This window comes from Pomacea canaliculata, linkage group LG9 (genome assembly GCF_003073045.1).
Source record: "Pomacea canaliculata isolate SZHN2017 linkage group LG9, ASM307304v1, whole genome shotgun sequence".
In the NCBI taxonomy this organism is placed as follows: Eukaryota; Metazoa; Mollusca; class Gastropoda; order Architaenioglossa; family Ampullariidae; genus Pomacea; species Pomacea canaliculata.
The window spans coordinates 21,736,324-21,757,215 of NC_037598.1; the positions used below are offsets into that span (position 1 = coordinate 21,736,324).

Sequence of the window (20,892 nt, forward strand, 5' to 3'; positions counted from 1 at the left end):
AAGGTTTTGAAATGTCACAATTACTTTAGCCTACATAAATCCATGGCAATACTTTCCAAAGATCATAACATCCTGCAACAAAGCCAGCAGTAACATCTTCATATTCCATTTGTCAGAGGTCACAGGAACAAGTGACAAATAGCGATCATCAGTGGAACCTAGCAGCTGTTGTTTCATGGTCTCAGTGAATGTGAAGGTTTCTAGAGACCACCTGGTTGACATGCCATGGGTTTTACTCTTGAGCATTTATGACAAGCTGCTTGCCCTTTGGATCATCAAAGCGGTCATTGGTTGAGAGTGACAAGATCATGTACAAGCCAAAGTATAGAATGATTATACATATCAGAAGAGGAAACAGTGCCATCCATATGGCTGTTGTCATCCATCCAACACAATCCTGAGACAGCGAAAAGACATGTGTTGTTACATTTGGCTGGATCTGAAAACATACAAAGAAAGAAAATGCTAAGGAGACATACTAAACCAATTAAATTTCAATAATTCTAATTTTATTCGATTACTGAAATTTCATTCACAAAAAACAGCTACAATAATGCCTCAGCATCTGCCACAGTAGATGTCAGCTAAGGCTTGATATTACATACAGGAACAATGCAGCTCTTTGGATTATAAAGAAAACTAAAACTTTTAGCTTAAAATATTTAAGTAGTTGGGATAGCTGTCTAAAAAGAAACAAATAACAAGCACAAGAAAAAAACTATGATCTGTTTGTATAAAGACCTCAATCTCCCAGAACATCACTAGCAATATTCTTAACAAGTGTACTAGTCACAGGATGTTGCTGACAGAAATCTTCTAATTCAGTCTCAAAAGCTCTCTTGATACATGCAGCAGCAACCATCTTTCAAGTTCTACTAGTCCTGTTCCGCTGTACCTTTTTCTTTCTGTTCCATTATTCATTTGCTGCCTGATATGCTGGTGGAGTAATGAGTGATAAATACATGGTATTTTCAGCAGTAGTGAGAAAGAATGAGCTAAAAGTGTTTTAAGGATTGGAAAAGTCTACACCACTGAAAAAAATTATAGTTTTAAGACACTGGATAGTTTTATCCATCCTGATACAGAACAACTTTTAGCTATAGCTACTTTGCAGTGTACATGTGTGTGTGTGTGAAAGGGAGTGTGAGAGCAAGAAGATAAGAGAACAAGAGAGATAGCATGCATATGCAGATGTGCATGTAGAGATACATGAGTATGCTCCTTGCTTCGTTATTTCGCATAAAATTTTAATTGCATCATTATTTATAATTTAAAATTATTTGAAAACACAGACTGAAAGTAATAAAAATGAAACACAAACTTTAGGGATTGCTGTAATTAACAGTATGCTATGATCAATACCTGAAAGCCATGGAGGACAAATCGCCCATACGGGATGGATGCATTGTTGACGTCGGCACCACGGAAAACCATTTCCGTGCAGTGGTATGAATACAAGATTGAAACAATGCTGTCGTAACCATCTGTAGCCATCACCTCATTAACCATTGAAATATTAGGGCCAATCACAGACAGAGTTGCATCTCCAAAGATATAACGATCTATATCAATTTTCATAGGCAACCTGAAAAAACAAATATGAAAATAATGTAAGATTTTGAAAAATGAATATTAAAATGTTTTCTTAAATGTGAGGATTACAGGCTCAAATAATTGTAATTATTCAAAGGGATAAAGTCATCTGTGTGGTATTAAATCCTGTTCTTAAAATACACTCCCTTTTCTCATTGATCACCACCTAGCATGGTCATAAGATCATATTATTTTAATGTACCTTAATGATATGCTGACTAGCCCCTGCTAAAGTTAGGTCAAGGAAGCTGACAAAGGTTTACTAGGTCATAGCAGATAGGGCATTGGACTAACAACTGGTTAATTGAGTTTTATGTCATGCCAGCACATCAGATTAACAATTCACTCGTGTCAAAAGAAATTATTACAGAAGCAGAGACTAGAGAAAGTCAAACAGATAATGGGCAATGGAGAGGCAGACATGAGAACTGTAGTTTTGACAGCTGGGAAATAAAGCTGCAAGGACATTCCAACATGAAAACTGACCCTTGCTTCAGTCATTACTTTCTTTGCTAGAGGAAATGTTTAAGCAATCCTGTTGCTTATCTGCAAGATCTTCCAGAAAATATTGGATACACAACACCAGAAATATAGAAGGTTACAGCTTTCAAATGGCCAAAAAAAAAGACTTTGGGAACAGCTATACAGAGCCATTACCGTTATCAAAGAAAATCTTCAGTTGAATTAAAAATTTTTTTTTTTTAAAAAAGGTTGACGTCAACTGGCCAATCGATGCATACGCCATATTCTGGGAATAAAGTGGCCTGAAAAGCCTGTGGAAAAGAACCAAGCAGAATGCCACTAGCCAAGACATCAAAAAAGCGCAAATGGGGCTGGATAGGACACACCTGCGCAAACCAGGGGAAGAGGAGAGTTGGGAGGCCAAAGCAAACTTGCAAAAGAACAGTAGAGAGCGAGGCAAAGGACATCGGAACCACATGGCCCCAACTGAAGGGGGCTGCCCAAAATCGGGTCCGCTGGCGAGGTGTTGTTGCAGCCTTAAGCTCCTCGAGGAGTAACAAGGAACAAACTAAACTAAAGCAAATGTCACTAGCATTATCATAAATATTATGAAATTGGTAACGTGTTTTGTGAAACACACCCTAGAAGCAAAGAATACTTACATGATTGTGATGTTGTAGTACTCAAGTGACACATTGTACACCACATCTCTGAATTCCATAGTAAATCTGTAAACATAATGCAAATAACCAACAGTACATATGCAAGTATTTTCCGTGTAAAATATGATAAAATCAGTATTGTAATGTCACAGACCAGTCTTGTGCCTCCATGTGTGAAGAAAGGGAACAGTTCATTCATAAAATATGCGGAAACTGCAGAAAGACCTCACTCAGGTTAGCAAATGCGAAGGAGGAATGATGAATTGTGTAAAGATACCTGTAGTCAGGTAAACCACATCTTGCCTAGATGAGATGGAGAATATATATATACGCACTTCTTACTAGTGCCAACCTTTGTTTAACTGTCTAAGTCACAAAATGCATTTATCGATAACAAGTTACTGGACAGCTCCATAGATTCATGTTCCAATCTAAAAAAAGGAAGTGGAAACCCTCTTTGAAAACTACTGTGCTAATCATCGGCGATATGTATAACGGTAATATACTTACATCACACTTGATGAATTATCATTCCATTCTACAGAAAAATCCTCGGCCTTGAACTGAGAAAGTGTGAAATTGTATGGACAGAACTCTGGCTGATGGTTCCTGTCCCAAGAAGAGTACATGCAGACCCAAATTGACTTCAAGTAGGCAAACAAAGTGCTGCTCCCATTGTTAGGGCCAATGTAGGACATGTTGTAGAAAAATCCAGATGTCAAGGTATTTGATGCTGTCTGCAAAAGCCGACGTCCAGTGTGTGCCTCTTCCTGTAGCTTCTGAAACAACAGATCAGGAATAATTTCAAATTCACTGAATGATGATGAGTTGCTCTTCTAAAAAGTACTGAGCTCTTTTTTTCCTTTGCTGACATTTTTACACTTGAAGCAGTAAATGTAGATTGCACAATGCTGAGTTGTTCAAACGAAGTGCCCCATGTGACAACAGATCAAAGAATAAGGGAAGAAATTTCAGTCCCCTCCTGGGATTATTCTGCCACAAATTTGTCATCCTTTAACATGGCTGATGCAAGTTTACAACCATCACATATAATGTAATGAAATAAAACCCTGAACTGCTTGTTCATCCTTTGATGAAAGCAAAGGTCTTTATTCTATTTTTCACTGCTTTACACTAGCCATATCAGTAATGTGATACAGGTGATGGCTAATTTAAGTTAAAACACAAGATTAAACTTAAAGTTGCCAACAGGTCAATCAAGGGTAGGGCAGTTATTAGCTTGCTATTAAACTGCATTGACTTTTTACCAGGATTTGGGAATCAATAGCTTACAAAGAACAAAAAAGTCATCCAAAAATAAATATATAAGGATGGGGATTTTTTTTTCATAAAGCCACTTGCTACAGAGAAAATGCACGCAAGTGAGGCCCATATACCTCTTGTGATGTCTCTGCTGTATACAGTGCTGTGTACTGGATCCCTCTATCTTTCAGATCTTGAGCCATTTTGCCAATCATTTCATCTGTGAAGAACATAATACTTTCAACAACTTGGTCACTTTTTAAGATCCACAATCAGCTAAAAATTAACAGCCATCTTGATATAAATTACTCTTCACCACTTTATTTTAAAAGATAAATTGAGATGTGTCTTTATCATATAGTAGTAGTAATTTTTTTTCAAGAACATGCCAGTAGGAATGTAGCATAGCATGATGATTAAGAACTATTAAGTCAAAAACTTCAACTGAAATACTTTAAATGAATCTCTGAATAGCAATATAGCAGTTAAAATTACTTAATATTTTATATATAAGATTGGACTTATACATCATTCTGCTATTTTTAGAAGCATTCTGATAACATTTCATCATTGGCATATGGCAATCAAAAAGTTCCAAACATGATCATAATAACACATGCTTCTTAAAGGTACTGTGTTTATTAATTCCCATATAAAAGGATGTCTTCTCCCTGCTTGTCCTATTATGTCTACATTATAATGACAAATATCTAAATTAAAAAAAAAAAAAATCACCATTGGCAGCTATTGTTGATCTTGGATCCTTTGCTGCAGCCACCGACTCCAACTGTACAACAAGCAAGTAGTGCTGTGGGATGCTGAGGTCAAGGTTAGCCAAATCAGCTGGAGAGGAAATTCTGTGAACTGCTCCTGGGAAATGATGGCTCATTGACTCCAAAGCTTTATGCGAATGAAGCACATGAGGCAGCTCCAGAGAAAAATGAGAATCCAGGAAGCCCTAACATCAAATTAAAGCCCATCAACATTTTGGACTTGCTTGTCAAACAATTTGCTTTTGGATCTTTTATATCTGATAAATTACAGAACAAGGATTAATTAATATTTGGGGTAGTCATATTCTATGGCAACCAAAATTATTTTCCTAGTGCCTTATCTGCTTTTGTGTGATAGTTGCATGTACTCAGGTATATTTCCTTATGCTTGTGTACACTGGATAATTTCTAATTTTTGAATTTAAGATACAGTATTTCTTCCTGTCTTTTACCCAGTCAATACCAGGTGTCAGAATTTTAGAAATCTGTTTTTCCACAAAGTAAACGTGACTTATTCCTCCACTGTTTCTCTCCCCTCAACTAGGACATTAAAATAGTGAAATAATGTCACTTCATTTCGATCATAAACACTTCCTCATCTGTAAAGATGTAAATTATGTTTCGTCACAAATACCATTCTACTCTTAAACAGAAGGGAGTGCGAATAACAGATGAGTAAAACCCTTGACATCACTGACTAACTGAGTTCTTCAAAATTAAAGTTTTTTCATTATTTCTTTACCTTAATATTCCTGAATGCACCACCATTACTTGCTGGGTTGTATACATCTGCATACTTGGAAATATCATTGATGTGCAACTATGAAAAAAAGGACATGGTCTTGTATCTGTATGTCTAAAACAATGAACAGGCATAATTAAAATTCAATTTTCATATAAAACGGAAAAGGATTAAGGCACATTACCAAGAGATTGCATTTGTGATACAGCTGCAATAAAATTAACAAGAGTTTTTAGTTCAATTTTATATCGAATGTGGTACTATTAGCTCTTTCTAGATGTGATGTGGTCTGCAGGCACCCCGCCACAAAGAAAGCTCTATGAGAGTAAAAAGGACATGGAGGACATGGAGAATTTTGACTGAGGGCAAGTTTGAAAGTACAGCCTAATGAAACGAAAAGAAGCTTCCCCGTACATTCTACCCTACCCATATTCATTTATATATTTTATAAATGTGTTCCACTAACGTTTTGAGTTCAAAGATTTTAATTATATCCACCCATAAAAAGCCATACTTTGTCCTGAAGAAATGCTATGATCACTTGTTTGTCTTTTCCTGTCAGTGGCGTTAGGTATTTCTGGAGAAAAATATCTTCTGGGATGTTGTTTCCAGAAGACGCTTGAGGCAGATCACTTAAAGGTCTGCAATGAAAAAAAAACAAAAAGTTCTCGAACAGGTGTTAAGTATATTCCGTCCAAATACACCTTTATCTTCCTTCAAAAGCCATTGTGAAACTTATTTACCGAAAACTTAAAACAGAAAATAAACATTTTTTTAACATAAGCAACTACTAGTTACCATTAAAACTTTCGACAATTTAGCTGTAAAAAATAATTTGTATGTGTATTTGAACAAATTGAGTTTACTGACACGCATGATAATATATGCCTGTAATTATTTCTACACTTATGATTTAGACATTTTCGAAAAGTCAAGAGTAAATTAAAATATAAACTTAACAGTATGTTTGTTTTTTGCAATCATTAATTATCAAAGTCACTTCACCTGTCTGGTGACCAGAATAAAACTGGAACATCGCTTGAAAGTGCTGGAACACATATTAATACAAGGATGATGATCGTCCGCATCGCTGCCATCTTGGAGGTCTAATGCATGTGTCATGTGACTTGTCACGTGAATTTCACTTCCTTTCCGACTTATCTCGCGAGACTCGATCCTTTCCCGACTCGCCGCCATCATGGGTAAGTCACGCAGTGTTGAGGACCGGCGATTTATTAAAAAGATCAGTGACATTTACTTAAGATTTCAAGCCGTACTTGTACAGAAATCATTATCATGACACGAAAAATTATGCTACTCTTTTGTTGTTTATCAAACTTCACCCATTATTTAAGAGGGAAACATTTCAGTGACCACGTGCACGGTTTTCTTCGTTGAAGTATTAATATATAATATTTACTTTTGATGTAAAAGTAAATATTATGTTAGGCTCACTTGCTTCATTTGTAACATTCTTTGGCATAATGAATCCTTTTCAGGTAAACCTATGGGACTTCGCACTGCGCGCAAACATAAGGATAGACGCCGAACCCAAAGATGGCACGATAAAGAGTACAAAAAGGCTCACTTGGGAACCAGGTGGAAGGCTAACCCTTTCCAAGGTTCATCCCATGCCAAGGGTATTGTTCTGGAAAAAGTGTAAGCAATGTTACCTATTTGCATTTTACAAACGGTGTAAGCACATGAAAAAATTTTATGGCCTCCACCAGTATATTACCCTCAAAGGTATAGTTATGTGCATCTTGTTGCTTATGATACTAAACCACCAGTTAATGCGTGTTTATAGGGCATGGTGCATTGCCGTGATAGAGCCTTGATATAGTTTCTGGCTTTTACTTAGACCGAGAGCTAGATATAACTTTTGCTTATTCGGTTACTCGTAAGTAAAGATATGTCATAACAGAAAAGTAGCTTGCTAAAACAAATCCATAAAGTAGTATGGAATGCTCATCCCCAAAGGAGATATCCGACTTTAAAATGGCCAAATCAAACGCAGCTGAATATGCATTTTAAGCTGCTTGGAACCATGGCCAAATATTGACTTCTTGATTGATAGAGTTTACTGGGTGTGATCAGTCCCGGTAAACTTTGAGTTTCTTTGATACATAATTTTGCTTAGGTGTGCAAGTTCCATCCACCTGTTTATGGATTTATTAAGAGACTTGAAAGAATGGATGTTTACATGAAAATGATTGATGTTACAGGGGTGTAGAAGCCAAACAGCCAAACTCTGCCATCCGCAAGTGTGTGCGTGTCCAGCTGATTAAGAATGGCAAAAAGATAACGGCTTTCGTGCCAAATGACGGCTGTCTAAATTTTGTTGAGGTGAGTTTTACTGTCCTTTCAACTCTTTCGTAGTATTTCATATCATATCCACAGAGAGTCACTTGGTCATATTCATTGTCTATAATGCTAAGTAGTGTAACCTTTAGGAGTTCTTCATTAAACTATTGCCATCATGAAGCAAAATATCAACCAGTCAGATATTTTGTTATATTTGAAAGTAGGTTGTGAGTAAATCAAGAGACGTGCTAGAGACAGTAGATGGTTTCTGATTCAGAATCTACCTTGATGACCAGAGCATTCTGTTCCATACAGTTACCATCTTTCATTTGAATTTTTTTTAATGCTTTTTAAAATGGTTTGTCAATGATAGTTGTCTTTATTGTGGGTTAATAGTTGTACTTATTGGAACACATTGTAGTTTGTGCCACTAGTTCAGTTCTAAGTGAAATTGCTTTTTCATTGGTATTGAATGAGTTTTATACTAATCTCCCCTAGAGTGCCCATGTTTGACTAGACCCTGTTAATAGTATATGTAATTGAAAACTGGAAACTATATCAATAAAAATATTTTAGAATATTTGAGAGTAGAGCAGACCTAGGCAAAGGCCGGCCCGCCTTCAGTCTCTGACCGGCCCGCCCGCTGGCCCGCCCGCCAGTATATATACTATATATACAGTATTGGGTAAAACTGAGATAACTATATTAGTCCGGCCCTCTAAAACCATCCCAATTTCTCATGCGGCCCCTTGGAAAAAATTGCCCACCCCTGGAGTAGAGAGTGTCAGTGGCTAAGGCAGCGGTAAGGGCAGCACTGGACATGATATAAAATATCGCGGGCCAGTACATGGTGGTCTGGCCAAAATCAAAAAGCAAAATTATGCTGCGTTGTTTCAAACGCGCTGGCCGTAGGTTGGATACCCCTCGGTTATGGCTATTTATGCTACAGAATAAGGATAATGTAGTATGGAATGCTCACCCCCATTACGGATATCTGACTTTAAAAAGGCCAAATCAAACGCAGCTGAATAAACATTTTAAGCTGCTTGGAACCATGGCCACATATCGACTTCTTGATTGATAGAGTTTACTGGGTGTGATCAGTCCCCGTAAACTTTGAGTTTCTTTGATACATAATTTTGTTTAGGTGTGAAGTTCCATCCACCTGTTTAAATTTATCAAGAGACTTGAAAGAATGGATGTTTAAGTAAAAGTGATTGATGTTACAGGGGGTAGAAGCCAAACGGAATGAGGATATGATTGATGCAGTGATCACATTTTGTTGATTGCAACTTTTTCTTGCAGGAAAACGACGAAGTTTTGGTGGCTGGATTTGGTCGTAAAGGTCATGCCGTTGGTGACATTCCTGGTGTTCGTTTCAAGATTGTTAAGGTTGCCAATGTGTCACTGCTGGCCCTCTTCAAAGGAAAGAAGGAGAGACCAAGGTCTTAAAAGCATTGTTTAGTCATGCTGGTTTCATATTAAAGACATGTCATCAACAAATTTTATCGAGTTTTTGTTAGCATGCTTGCTGATAAAACAGTACAGTAGCGTTTATTTAACTACAAATCTTATTACAAATTCTACACATTCTAAAAAAACAATGAAAACCCATTACACATCTGCAAGTACTTGTGCACTTCTGTGAGGCTTATTTTTAAACTATTCACATTGGTAAATTTTAGTGTGGCTGTTTTTCCATGAGAGATTCCTAATTTGTATCCACTCAATGCAGTTGGCAGTCCTGTGTCCCATGTTGCATACATAGATTTGATTGACCTGCATCTTGTCGAGCATGCGCTGTTCTTTCTTTGCATGTTGCACCCCCAATTTTCCACCTCTCCTCTTTCTGGAAATCTTTGTTTTCTTGGTATTTTAGCTGAGAATTTATGTTTAAAATGTAATTAACCAGGCATAGACAGCAAGTGTTGCGGTAATTTGTGGTAATTTTATTTGATAAATGTCAGCCCAAAGAGGATCATGGCAAATGAAATGCATCTTTTTTTAAGCGCACTCATTTTGAGCAGCAGTTATGTGAAAGTTGAAGCAGCTGAAAGTGTGCAGGATTTGTTTTTGTTACTTTTGTGGCTTTTATTGCATAATTAATTGGGCACACATGGGAAATTTTGTTGTGCTGTAGCAGTGATTTGAAGATTTTATACCTTTCACCACTACATTACCAAACAACGAATTGAAACATTTTTTAATGTCAACTTGAAATTAAATGCCTTCTTTTGCAGAAGGTATTTGGCAGTGTTTTCCTTTTTAATTTACAAATATGATAGGCCATTTATGATTAGTGTACACATTGCATTGAAATATTTGCATGTAAAGATGGTGAAATTAAGGGGATGTAAAACTACCAGTAGCTGCCCTTGCGCAATGTACATAGCATACAAAATTATATAACAATGACACACAGATATAAAAGGTTAAAATATCAAAATGTGGCAGTGATGTTTTCTGAGATCAGCATGATGGAAAAAGACATTTCAAATAATATACCAAAAATTAGCTTTATTTTACATAGTTTGAGAAATTCAAATTTTGGCAGTGTTTAAGCTTGTTTTCCTAAATGAATCTGATGCAACATGTGGATCAGATGCTGTTATTGCACTAAGATGAATTTTACACAAACTTCTTGTGAACTATGCATTAGAAGTTCTTGTTTTTATTTTCCGCCCCCTCAATGCTGCAATAATATTAAATAATACATGATATAACGGTCATTGCATCAATTCCTTACAGAAATTGTGGTCAATCAGTTCTTGAGAAAAGTCTGGAAGTAAATATTGAAACATGGCAGCTCATCTTCATGAGCTCACAATTTTAGGCATTTGCTATGATGGCTAGGAAATCTAGCATTAGGTATGAACATAAAAAGTTAAAAATCTTTATTCTTTTTGCCTCACGAAGGCTTTTTTCTCCTCAAACTGCCCAAGTAACATAAGTTGCTAATGCTGTTCAGTTGAATAGTTCTTTGATGAGGTTCATGAAGCAAGAAAGAATTTTTTCCTGCAAGGAGAGCATAAGGCAACGTTTCTTTTTCACCTTGTCACTCCTGGAGATGAGCTCAGGAAAAAAAAAAGCATCTACAACCGTACAGATTGATACAAAGGGGCACCAGCAAAGGTCTGATTTGCATGATCAATTTTGTGACATTCTAATTCCCAACTAGTGATGACTTGTCAAAGAATCATATACCTCCTTATTTGCTGTTCTGCTCTTTCAATTTTTTTTTCTTTTCCAGGATGACAATGTCACTTTCTTGTTCATAGACTTGTGCAAACATTAACTGTTCTTCTGGTCAACATCTTCCCTTCTTCAAATGTGATCTTTTTCCCCTGAGCCCTTTATTGTTATAGTCACTCCACAATTTGATGAAGGCATGTGGTATTTTTCAATCCAGTCTTGCACACTGGATAGAACTTGGGACCATTTTTCCAGAGATTATAATAAGTGGTAATTCTTCCCACATTTAGTTCCATGGATTTTGTCTTCGGAATGTCAGGACTAGTAGTGGTGGTTTGTGCTAATTCACCAATATAAGGAAGATTGGCTGTCCTGGGTTCAGATCTTGTTTTGGGCATGCTGTTCTTTCTCTGCATGTTACACCTGTTTACAGGGATGGCTGCTTAGTAAAGTAATACAGCCTTAGTTGTTTTTGCAATAGCATAGCACCCAATTCTACCCTTTCCTCCCCCTGATGATGTGTATAGGTACAGTTCTAATTCATTGTTATTGGAAACTCCTTTATTAGATTATGTGAGGATTATACTGGGTTTATCTTTGGTGGAATACTGACCTGTTGCTTTCCTTTCTCATTCCCTTGCTCCATGGGCAGTTTGAAGGGACATACAGCCACTGAAGGCAGAATATGTTTAGGCAGGGAGCCCAGCACTGTACCATTTATGTTTTATCTCCAGTGTCACACTGGCTGTTGCGTGATGTTGAGGCTCATCAGTGTGCATTGTGACTCGACACCTTCAGCACTCTTAAGGATTACCTACCCATAGCTCATACTGCCCTCTTTTTGAAGCTTAAAAAAAATGGAACGTCTATATGTATCAATACACATGTTGCTTTTCTGTTGTGGAATATCTACAGATGTTTTTGCTGCCTTAGAATGGGTCTATAGTTATAGAATATAGCAGTATCATTCACATCGATAAGAACATCGTAGACTGTCACAACTTTTCATGGCTTAAGTCAGGCTTGTCAAACTGAGGTTTCTTCGAGGGCCGCATGGGTGTAAAGCGTCCTTTGTGCGGGCCGCAGGTGTGCTTGCAAAGGGCCGCATGTTTGACATGCCTGGCTTAAATAGTTTTAGAATTGATAATGATTACATTTTGGGACGTTAATGCCACAGTGAAACAAATCACAAAACAAAAAATTGTTCCAGCAACAAAACAACTCGCCGTGATATAGTCTTGAGTTGCTGGCACGGCGAAAAAAAACACTAACAAACTTTATGCATATATGCTCAGCAGAAGGATGCCAAGTGGAAGGAAACCAGATCAGAACATTCACATCTGGGCACGCGCGCAGTCAGCAAGGAATTTCTGCGTGCTCTTGCGGCACGCGAACATTACCGAGTGCTATCTGCCTACAGGAACGACAGCTGGTGGTCACAGACGCCCTCACTTTACTTCTTTTCATACTGAACCAGTTTTTTAGCTTAATTCCTTCTAAGCTGTTGTCTAGAACATCGTCAACCGCTGTCCTATCTACACAGAACCGCATCAAGAGAGGTCTCACATCCTCGTCGGAAGATATTTCGTACAGCGCCACATTATTGTCGGCGTTGGGCGACGTCGATGATGGAGAACTTCCACCCGGGTTACACGATGTCCTGTCTGGGGAATGAACAGTTCTTTCGAGAGACCGGCTTCGTAATTTTTCCGATTCTGCATCATCGATGGCAAGCCTGGTGCTGGGGATGGGTCGAGTCCAAAGGTCGTGATGGTAGGCTTTCTCTTCCTGCGTGCCGAAAGAAACGAAGACCACATCTTTCCCGCCCCGCGCCTTGATCTTCAGAAGGACTCTGGGCGCGATGCAGTCAAACTGGCTGGGGTTGTCCCGCACCTTCTCGTGAGACATCCAGTCGCAGAGGCAGGTGGTTGCCAGACATCCGGACACGAAGACGATGATGGAGTCGCAGACGTGGTAGGTGCTGTGCGTCCAGGCGATGACGTCACCCTCGTTTTCGCTTCGGCACAGGCAGTCCATCTTCACCGTCCAGTGAAGCTGTCGGAGGGCGTTGGCAAGAGCTATGTACAAGCCTCGGTAATGTTCATCGTGGTCAGTGTACACTATAAACACAGTTTTCTGATCCTTTGTTCTTGGGACTAAAGGAGGAACCTCTGACTGTGCATCGGCACGTGACATGCTGATCTTGACCGTGGTCTCATCTCTAACACGCTCGCATGCAGGCATACCTGCAATCAGATCGAGATATTCATGAGAAAATTTACAAGTTGCCGAAGGAGCAAGGGGTGCGCACACACGGAGTCAATTAACCAACAGAAATATGATTTGAAAACAGACATAAAATGCCTCATAAAAAAGAATTTTAACGCTGAAGTCCATAAGCATAAATTTGATGAACTCTTTGGAGTTGAAGTTTAGGTTCATGTAAACAAAGATGTTTACCTTTACATGCTAGCCACATGATTATAGCCAGTGCAAATGCGAAGACAAACACTGCAGTCGGTACCAGAATAGGAACGAAGAGGTCTTTGACGGTTTGATGGAAGCTTCTCCTTGGCGGATCCGTCTCGGGGTTTGTGGATGAGGTGGACTCGGTACTGTTTTCCGAATGAGTTGATGCCAAGGGTGTGCCTGAAACAGTCATGAATGATGTGCTATAAAGTTTTTGGTCTTGATGTAAATATATTTTCAGACTGTTTCATTTAATCTTGAAAAGGCAAAAGATCCCATAGTCACGGGCACATTGAATGTAAGTGGTTCACCGTGTTTAAATTACAAAGGGAAACCGTTCTATCTATCCATCTCATCGCTTGTTATTTCTGATGATAAACCAGGTACATGTGAACTCATAGAAGAAGTTTTTTCAAGCAAAGGACCAAGCGGGCCTCGAACCAGCAACCTTCTGTCCCAGAGCTGTGCATTGACGATTACCAACAAGTCAATACAATTTAAAGGGAACTTACGTACTGCTGTCTTGATCTCTCGTTGTCTCAGTGTTCTGTCTCTCGCTGCTGCCTTGATCTCTCATTGTCCCAGAGTATTCTCTTCCTCTGCTGTTTTCATCTGTACTTGTATTGGTGCGGGTCCAAGTTAGGTGTCGTCTCTAGCAGAGCTGTCTTACTGACAGGTGTCTCTGTATGCCCACCTAGCCATCAAAACCCGACATCAATACAAATTGTGTTATTATTCTATCACGTTTAATTATAAAATTGCTTACAAAGCTTCCTGGTAAATATTTGGTTTTGTAATGAGCTCCCCATTAATAATTATCATCTCCGTTATTATTTTTTTGACATCCAAATTTTCGAGCGTCCATAAGCAGGATGTGAGAATCAGACTGGACAATTAGTTCATATGGAAGAAAATTATAAAATATACAGGTGTACACATACATGGGCTTATTTATGAAGCGAAGGTAAGTCATTACCCTGGGCAAAATCAATGAAAAACCGTAATTATACACTGTCCAGATCCCGTGGAAGGCATCATAGGTGGAATTTGTTCCTTCTTTTTTTCTTCATCAGTTCATAGTCAACTTCTTACCAGCACATTTATCTTAAAATATTCACTTTAAAATCTGTCATATTGTCATGCATGTCACTGTATCTGGGGCCGTAGTCATGAAGTAGGGGTAAGTGCACCTCAGAGTTATCTTTCGAACGGAAGCCTTTCGGACCCGTAAACGAAACAGGTCAGACCTAGGAGGTTAGCTGATAATCTGTAGGTCCCTGCCTTGTGCAAAGTTCCCAACTTTGACTACAAAAGGAAGGAATATAAGGCCAGGAGATTGAGGAATCCCGAGGTATGGATGTAGACCTAATTCATGACTATGGCCCCAGCAAGGTCCATTCCTGTTTCTCGGCAACTTACCCACTGTAATCTCCTCTGTAGATTCAACAAAACCAAGTGAACAGGTGACCCCCAAGTCTTGGTAGTCTCGACAGTCGAAGCAGCCTACCGGACGCACCTGTCCCACAGAAACATCCTCTTAGTTTACGGAAGTGAGTATTGCTCACTTGTGAGTGGGTATAACGTGGCTATTAGCCTGGATTATCTCCTCTGTGTGTGTTACAATAGTTTATTAAGCAAACTATAATTGTTATTATTGCTACTACGACAGCAACTACCATTACAGAAAAAAATGAACAAAAGAAGAAATATAAAAAAGCATAAGTCATATTCACGATTATATTCGCCACTTTTATTAGGATCAGAGCCTTAAGTCATTTTATTTTTTTTACTAAGGTGGTCAGTATATTTTTATATTATTTTTATTTTCCCGAGAGGTACCCGAAATCGCTGTGTATTCAACACGTCTTTCTTATATGATGTATCTTAAAATGTGCAACAACTAGGGATATTATATATATTATACACTATATATATAGATATTTCAAGAGAAGCACACGAGAGACGTTTCAAAAGCTTTTAAAACCTAAAAACTAATAAGGAATTCGGGTAGCTGTCGTTAAAATAGACTAAAAAATATATCTTTGAAATTTTAAACGAAAGATTCTAAACTTACCATCGCTTTATAGGTCCCCTCATTAATATTAAAGAAAGTGACATTTTGGGTGTCCTGTACAAGAAAAAAGACAACAAATTTTATTCTTGTCAGCTCTTGTAGCTCTTCATTTTCATCACTATACTTCAATCTGTTTTTCTCTATACCAGTAGCAATAATTTTTTCAGAAATTTCTTATGTAGCTGTTATTATGTCTACATTCGTGGTCACACAAGTTGCTTCCTTTTATCATTACAATACGTATTAAACTACCACGCACTCACAGTTAACACATTTACAAAAGAGTGGTAAACAATGGGAAATCACATAAGAATTATTTACCCTGTAACTAGGAATCGAAAACAGTAATTAATCACATCAAGCGGTTGAAAGAGTGTGTGTGTGTGTGTTTGATGTACCGTGGGCACTTCCTTGTGATGAACACAGCCCTTTGAGCCTTTTCTCTCCATGCACACTTCAATTTTCTTGGCCAAGGAGTTGGGTGGATAGAATGTGACCATCACGTCTCCGGACTTCGACAGCGAAACAGCATTGACTTTGGGGAGCCACGTGGAGCACGTGACATCTGAAACATATTCAAGAGAAGCTTATGAAACAATTTTTAATTTAAAAAAAAATCGTTGTAAAGTTATGAAGCCAGAACAATTGTAAAAGTGTTTTTCAAACAATTTTCAGAATTTAACAGGTCCGCGAAAGTGCCAGCTCCATCTTCTTGAAAATGTCAATATGGTAGTGGGTGTCATTTCAGCCTTCATCAGACTTCTTTTCTTCAGGGAAACTGATATTAATGTCCTTTAATCCAAGGTATTGCAACTTATTGACTGTCTCGTTTCTTGGGATTTCACGGTGTGCTGGTATCCATGGCTGTCTCAGAGTTTCTACACAAGTTCAGTAGAAGTTTATTTCTTGAAAGACCACTAGAACGGATAGTGCAGTAGACAAAGGCATTACTTCTTTGATGGTTTATCAATAACATTCTACTACTGCACTCTTCGAGACTGCAGATCAGAGAAAGATAGAAGGCCAGGCAATGGGAAAGTACAAGCCACAAAGTTAATTAGGAGTTAATTACCGTTAACAATAAACGGATTTGAGGTGGGCTCACAGGTACTGTCGGTTGGCCTGATCTGAAAAAAAGTGTTCTTATGGTGAGAGAAAGGAATACAAATCGACAAGACACCAATCCAAGACGAAACTATGCTGCTCCTACTTTTGTGTCTAAGAAACAGTCAATTTTAATACTCGTATTAAGTTTCTTTTCTCCCTTTATTCTTCTAATTGTTTGAAAGAAAAAACTTTGACCTCGAGAGCAAACATATAAAGAGATCGTAAATGTAAAATCACATTTTTATCATCACCAATAAACATATAGTACATTTGTGCAGTGTTTGTATCCTTTCAACGCTTTAGTTTTGTAATCGTAGTAATGTGGACACCTGAAAGCGATTTTTAATCAGAAGTTGTTTTCTTTACAAGGTCCACTGAAATTTATAAGTAGTGTTCTACTTTGTACTCACCAAAGCAACGTATTCTCCCTTCTTCACATTTGTAAAGTGGATCTCAGACACATTCTGTAAATACACAATTTAAATATGCACGAATCGCTCCATATATATATATACCTTTAATAATTTAAAAAAAATTATAAAGAGAGACAGCGCATATTTCCACACGAATCTGATATTAAAAAACAAAAAAAAAAAGCAAAATTCAACTAAGGTTAATAAAGATACAAAAAATAAAAATAAACCAAATGAAAACGAAGGAAACCTCAAGCGACAAAAGCGAATAAAGAACAAATACTCAAGCTTAAAAAAGTAGGGAATCATACTTTTTTAAAAAGCAAAAAATAAAAGTTAATAAAAAATGGTTATTAAAAATCCAAAATAAAGTTTAATAAACGAACCAAAAAAAAAATTAATAACAAAACAATAAAGATAAACAAAACGATAATAAAAAAAAGACAAAAAATGCAAACAAACACAAAAGCAAAGTACAAACGGAAATAACTGATGCTCACATGACTGACAGTTGTTCTGTGTATTCTGGTATGGTCGATCGCCAGAGAAACTTCTAGAGCACATTGCATGTCCTAGTAGTGGGTGGTACTTAACGGTCACATTCCCCTCTCCGGTCTGAGTTGCCGTTACTTTTGGTCGCCATTGGTCACATTCCACCTCAGAACATTTAGCTCCAGCTGCGAGGACAAAATCATACTGAAGTCTTCCTCAGATTAGTCTATCTGTGTGCTCATTCATTCACTTTAACTTATGGCCAATAATAATAATAATAATAATAATAATAATAATAATAATAATAATAATAATAATAATAATATTGGACTTAATATGCTGGTATGCATACCGGACATCGCTCTCTCTCACTCACCTAACGCAGATACACGCACACACGCGTGTACACACAATGATACGCATAAACACACACACATCCTGGACACCTGTCCACCTGTGCAGGAGGACTCACCTGACTTGTTATGTCTGGGATTTCGAACGGAGCTCTTCGCGCGACTGTTGTCGGTCAGCGGGATGAACTTTCCCCGAAAAAACAAGGCAACTTCCATGTTCTTGAGATGGCGCTGACTGGCTGTGATGAACTCGCAATCCACGTGGCGACAACTCTGCACGTGACAAGAGAATTGCTTATCCAAGCATATAACTAATTGCTTCACCGAATGTCGTCAAGTCTTGCTTGCTTAGTCGATATCCTAACTATAACCATACTCTAAAACCTAACCCTAACCAAAAAAACAACAACAACAAACAACAAACAAAACAACAAACAAACAAAACAACAACAAACAAACAAACAAAAACATAACCTAACCCTAATCCTCAATAAGTAAATCCTCCAAATCTCAAGTTACATAATCTTATTGGATATATCTTCTAAGCTCCGCCTCCTTGTCCGCCATTTTTGTTATGGCATACGACAGAGAGGGGTACAGCGAATTTGTGCCAGCAGCAACAACAACAACAATACAACAACAACAACAAAACAACAACAAAACAAAACAAAAACAAAACAAAAACAAAATACCCCAAACAAACACGAACGAACGAGAAAAGAAAAGAAACACCTACTTCCGATCTTGCCACTCGGAAACATCGCCTGTGACGAGCTTTTTCTTGACCATTTCTTGTTTTTTTCAAGAACCGGAGGTAAACATCTGCAACAAATAAGAGAACGTTAACTCCATGGTACCACGTGACATCGGGCAAAGGTCACACTACTGGGGAGAGGAGCCGCGATTACATCTATTATCTCCCGTTTTGCTTAGTTTTATAATGGTCCGTAATTTATTCTAATTTCTTCCTTCTGTGTGTGTTGGGGTAGGGTGGGGTGGGCACCGCAGGTCATGCAGTGAACTCTCATCTCTCATGTCTGAGAGTGAGGACAAAGGACCAGGAGGTACAGCTGACTGTCTCCTTGTGTCGGTTATAGTAACAGAAAAATGCTGAACTGGGGGATGGGGCAGAGCTGTGGTGACTCACTAGTTGTAGTTTACGATATCAATAATGTTAAAAAGGGATAACATTTTGAAGTAGTAGTTTCAGTTTTGTATTTTTCCCTCTAAGGTCACCTGGTGCAGTCCAATCCAAAAGTGATAAACATTGCATCACCAATAATAATATAATGTGATTTGTATAGCGCCTTATCACGATCACGAAGGAGCAGTCTATTAGAACTTAGATAAGTAGGAGACATGGACAGAATACGAAGGACGGAAGAAGTAACTAATATGGAGACAAGTAATGGAAGACAAACATAGAAGAAACACAGAAGAATCCGGGAACAAACAGTAAGAAAATAAAGTGTCATAAATATACACGGGAAGACGAGCAGACGGACTAATCAATAGAATTTAATCACAACTGTTGACAATTATGTTGATTGGTGTAAGGAGTGATGCTAGTGGAACCGATGTGTTGTTATTGTTCGTTTAAAGGATTCGATGGTGGGTAGATGGCGGATATAGAATGGCAGACAGTTCCACTGTTTTTCTTGCCGAGATGCTTGCTCATATTTCTTCTACATCCCATCTTGAACACCTGATTTGTTACCTTGGATCAGTGGTTCTTAACCTTGTTTGAGGTACCGAACCCACAAGGTTCATATGCACATTCACCGAACCCTTCTTTAGTTTCATCACGAATTGCGGGTGTGTCTTGACCTCCGTGGCGGAGGCTCCGCCGAACCCCTGAGACCGACTCACCAAACCCCTAGGGTTCGATCGAACCCCGGTTAAGAACCACTGCCTTGGATGCATCAAACTAGCCTCGGGAATAAATATTGCTAACCAGTAAGCAACATGCTAAATTTAACCTGACAACTTTTGACCCTACGCTCGAGCTGTCAAAACGTAAGACCTCGCGCTATTTTCTAGAAAATAACCCCACCCGCCACCAAATAAAAATAAAAAAAAGGTCGCACGTATTTCCTGGTGTTTGTTGACGAAGCAGCTTTTTATTTCTGTGACAAATGCGAAGCACGCATTGTAAGGTGGAGAACAGTAGCAACGAGTGTAGAGGAAGCAAGAGACACTGACACAACCTTTCTCTCTCTATCACTCATCCATAGCATCAGTTTGTTGATAGATTTTAGATGTTATCTACGTGTGAACTGGGACTGGCAGGTGAAGACAAACACAATACAGGTGTACACACAAGAAATTGTTGCGGCCCTATGCTCCTCGAGGAGTAACAAGAAATAAACTAAACAAGGACACACACATCAGACAAGAAAACAGTCACACACACTCGCGACCACACACAGAGTCTCTCTCACACACACATAAACACTTGATCACACACATAAACTTGAAAGCGCGGGTTATAAGTACACGCAAACTAATGTGGATACAAACCAACTCATATTAAGATACGTGCACTCACACAAAAAATCTGGGTTTTTTCTTTCTCTCTCTCTGTGACACAAGCACGCGACACAAATTGCGAGAATGTATACAAACCCGCATAAAAACACCCCGAAAAAAATTGACACTCATACGCTCCTCTCTCCCCCCTTTTTTTTCACTCACACACTCTCTCTCTCTGCCTCATGTTGTAATCTGTCTCACTGCACGCGCTACTCCCGAGGGCTACAGGTCATCTCGGATTCCAGCGTCGCCTGTTCGAAACCACGCAAAGTCAATATCAGGCTGCACCTGTAGGAGGATACAATGCAGTCCCACGAGGGCCAGAAGCTGATATCACGTGAAGTGCACTCGCGGCTGATGGCGGATGGCACTCGCTGTCTCGGATGTCAGCGTCGATAAAGACGCCGTTGCCAACGACAGAAGGAATGTCATTTCATCCTCCACAAGCGAGGGTGGGTGTG

General features: G+C 38.6%; 3 protein-coding genes across 3 annotated transcripts in view; 1 reads left to right on the forward strand and 2 right to left on the reverse strand.

The window, feature by feature from the left end:
- Positions 1 to 34: 34 nt before the first annotated feature.
- On the reverse strand, positions 35 to 6,651 carry LOC112571944 (V-type proton ATPase subunit S1-like). Its single transcript, XM_025251367.1, has 9 exons — positions 6,501 to 6,651; positions 6,010 to 6,136; positions 5,496 to 5,573; positions 4,716 to 4,938; positions 4,115 to 4,200; positions 3,228 to 3,496; positions 2,718 to 2,783; positions 1,363 to 1,585; positions 35 to 439 (listed from the first exon to the last, which is right to left on the reverse strand). The coding sequence occupies exons 1-9, from the start codon at positions 6,590 to 6,592 to the stop codon at positions 233 to 235; spliced, it is 1,371 nt and encodes a 456-aa protein (XP_025107152.1). The 5' UTR covers positions 6,593 to 6,651; the 3' UTR covers positions 35 to 232.
- Positions 6,573 to 9,302, forward strand: LOC112571950 (40S ribosomal protein S23). Its single transcript, XM_025251374.1, has 4 exons — positions 6,573 to 6,697; positions 6,995 to 7,154; positions 7,721 to 7,841; positions 9,105 to 9,302. Exons 1-4 carry the CDS (start codon positions 6,694 to 6,696, stop codon positions 9,249 to 9,251), a joined length of 432 nt encoding a protein of 143 aa, XP_025107159.1. The 5' UTR covers positions 6,573 to 6,693; the 3' UTR covers positions 9,252 to 9,302.
- Positions 9,303 to 9,987: 685 nt separating this feature from the next.
- Positions 9,988 to 20,892, reverse strand: part of LOC112571946 — a 28,902-nt gene continuing 17,997 nt past the window's right edge. Inside the window, exons 4-14 of the mRNA XM_025251371.1 lie at positions 18,636 to 18,721; positions 18,019 to 18,172; positions 17,555 to 17,731; positions 17,052 to 17,105; positions 16,607 to 16,661; positions 15,933 to 16,099; positions 15,535 to 15,588; positions 14,880 to 14,976; positions 13,977 to 14,154; positions 13,452 to 13,640; positions 9,988 to 13,237 (exon numbers count right to left, since the gene is read on the reverse strand). Coding sequence (XP_025107156.1) covers positions 12,348 to 13,237; positions 13,452 to 13,640; positions 13,977 to 14,037 — 1,140 coding nt within the window. The 5' untranslated portion in view covers positions 14,038 to 14,154; positions 14,880 to 14,976; positions 15,535 to 15,588; ... (4 more) ...; positions 18,019 to 18,172; positions 18,636 to 18,721 and the 3' untranslated portion in view covers positions 9,988 to 12,347. The remainder of the gene's footprint in view (positions 13,238 to 13,451; positions 13,641 to 13,976; positions 14,155 to 14,879; positions 14,977 to 15,534; positions 15,589 to 15,932; positions 16,100 to 16,606; positions 16,662 to 17,051; positions 17,106 to 17,554; positions 17,732 to 18,018; positions 18,173 to 18,635; positions 18,722 to 20,892) is intronic.

Excerpts from the sequence above, each read along its gene's own strand:
- LOC112571944 (XM_025251367.1), bottom strand. The coding sequence starts at position 6,592 with ATGGCAGCGATGCGGACGATCATCATCCTTGTATTAATATGTGTTCCA. Across the intron at positions 2,784-3,227 it reads GATAATTCATCAAGTGTGAT|ATTTACTATGGAATTCAGAG; the intron begins GTAAGTATATTA and ends TTATGTTTACAG. Across the intron at positions 440-1,362 it reads TTGTCCTCCATGGCTTTCAG|ATCCAGCCAAATGTAACAAC; the intron begins GTATTGATCATA and ends GTATGTTTTCAG.
- LOC112571950 (XM_025251374.1), top strand. Across the intron at positions 7,155-7,720 it reads GGTATTGTTCTGGAAAAAGT|GGGTGTAGAAGCCAAACAGC; the intron begins GTAAGCAATGTT and ends TTGATGTTACAG. Across the intron at positions 7,842-9,104 it reads GCTGTCTAAATTTTGTTGAG|GAAAACGACGAAGTTTTGGT; the intron begins GTGAGTTTTACT and ends TTTTTCTTGCAG.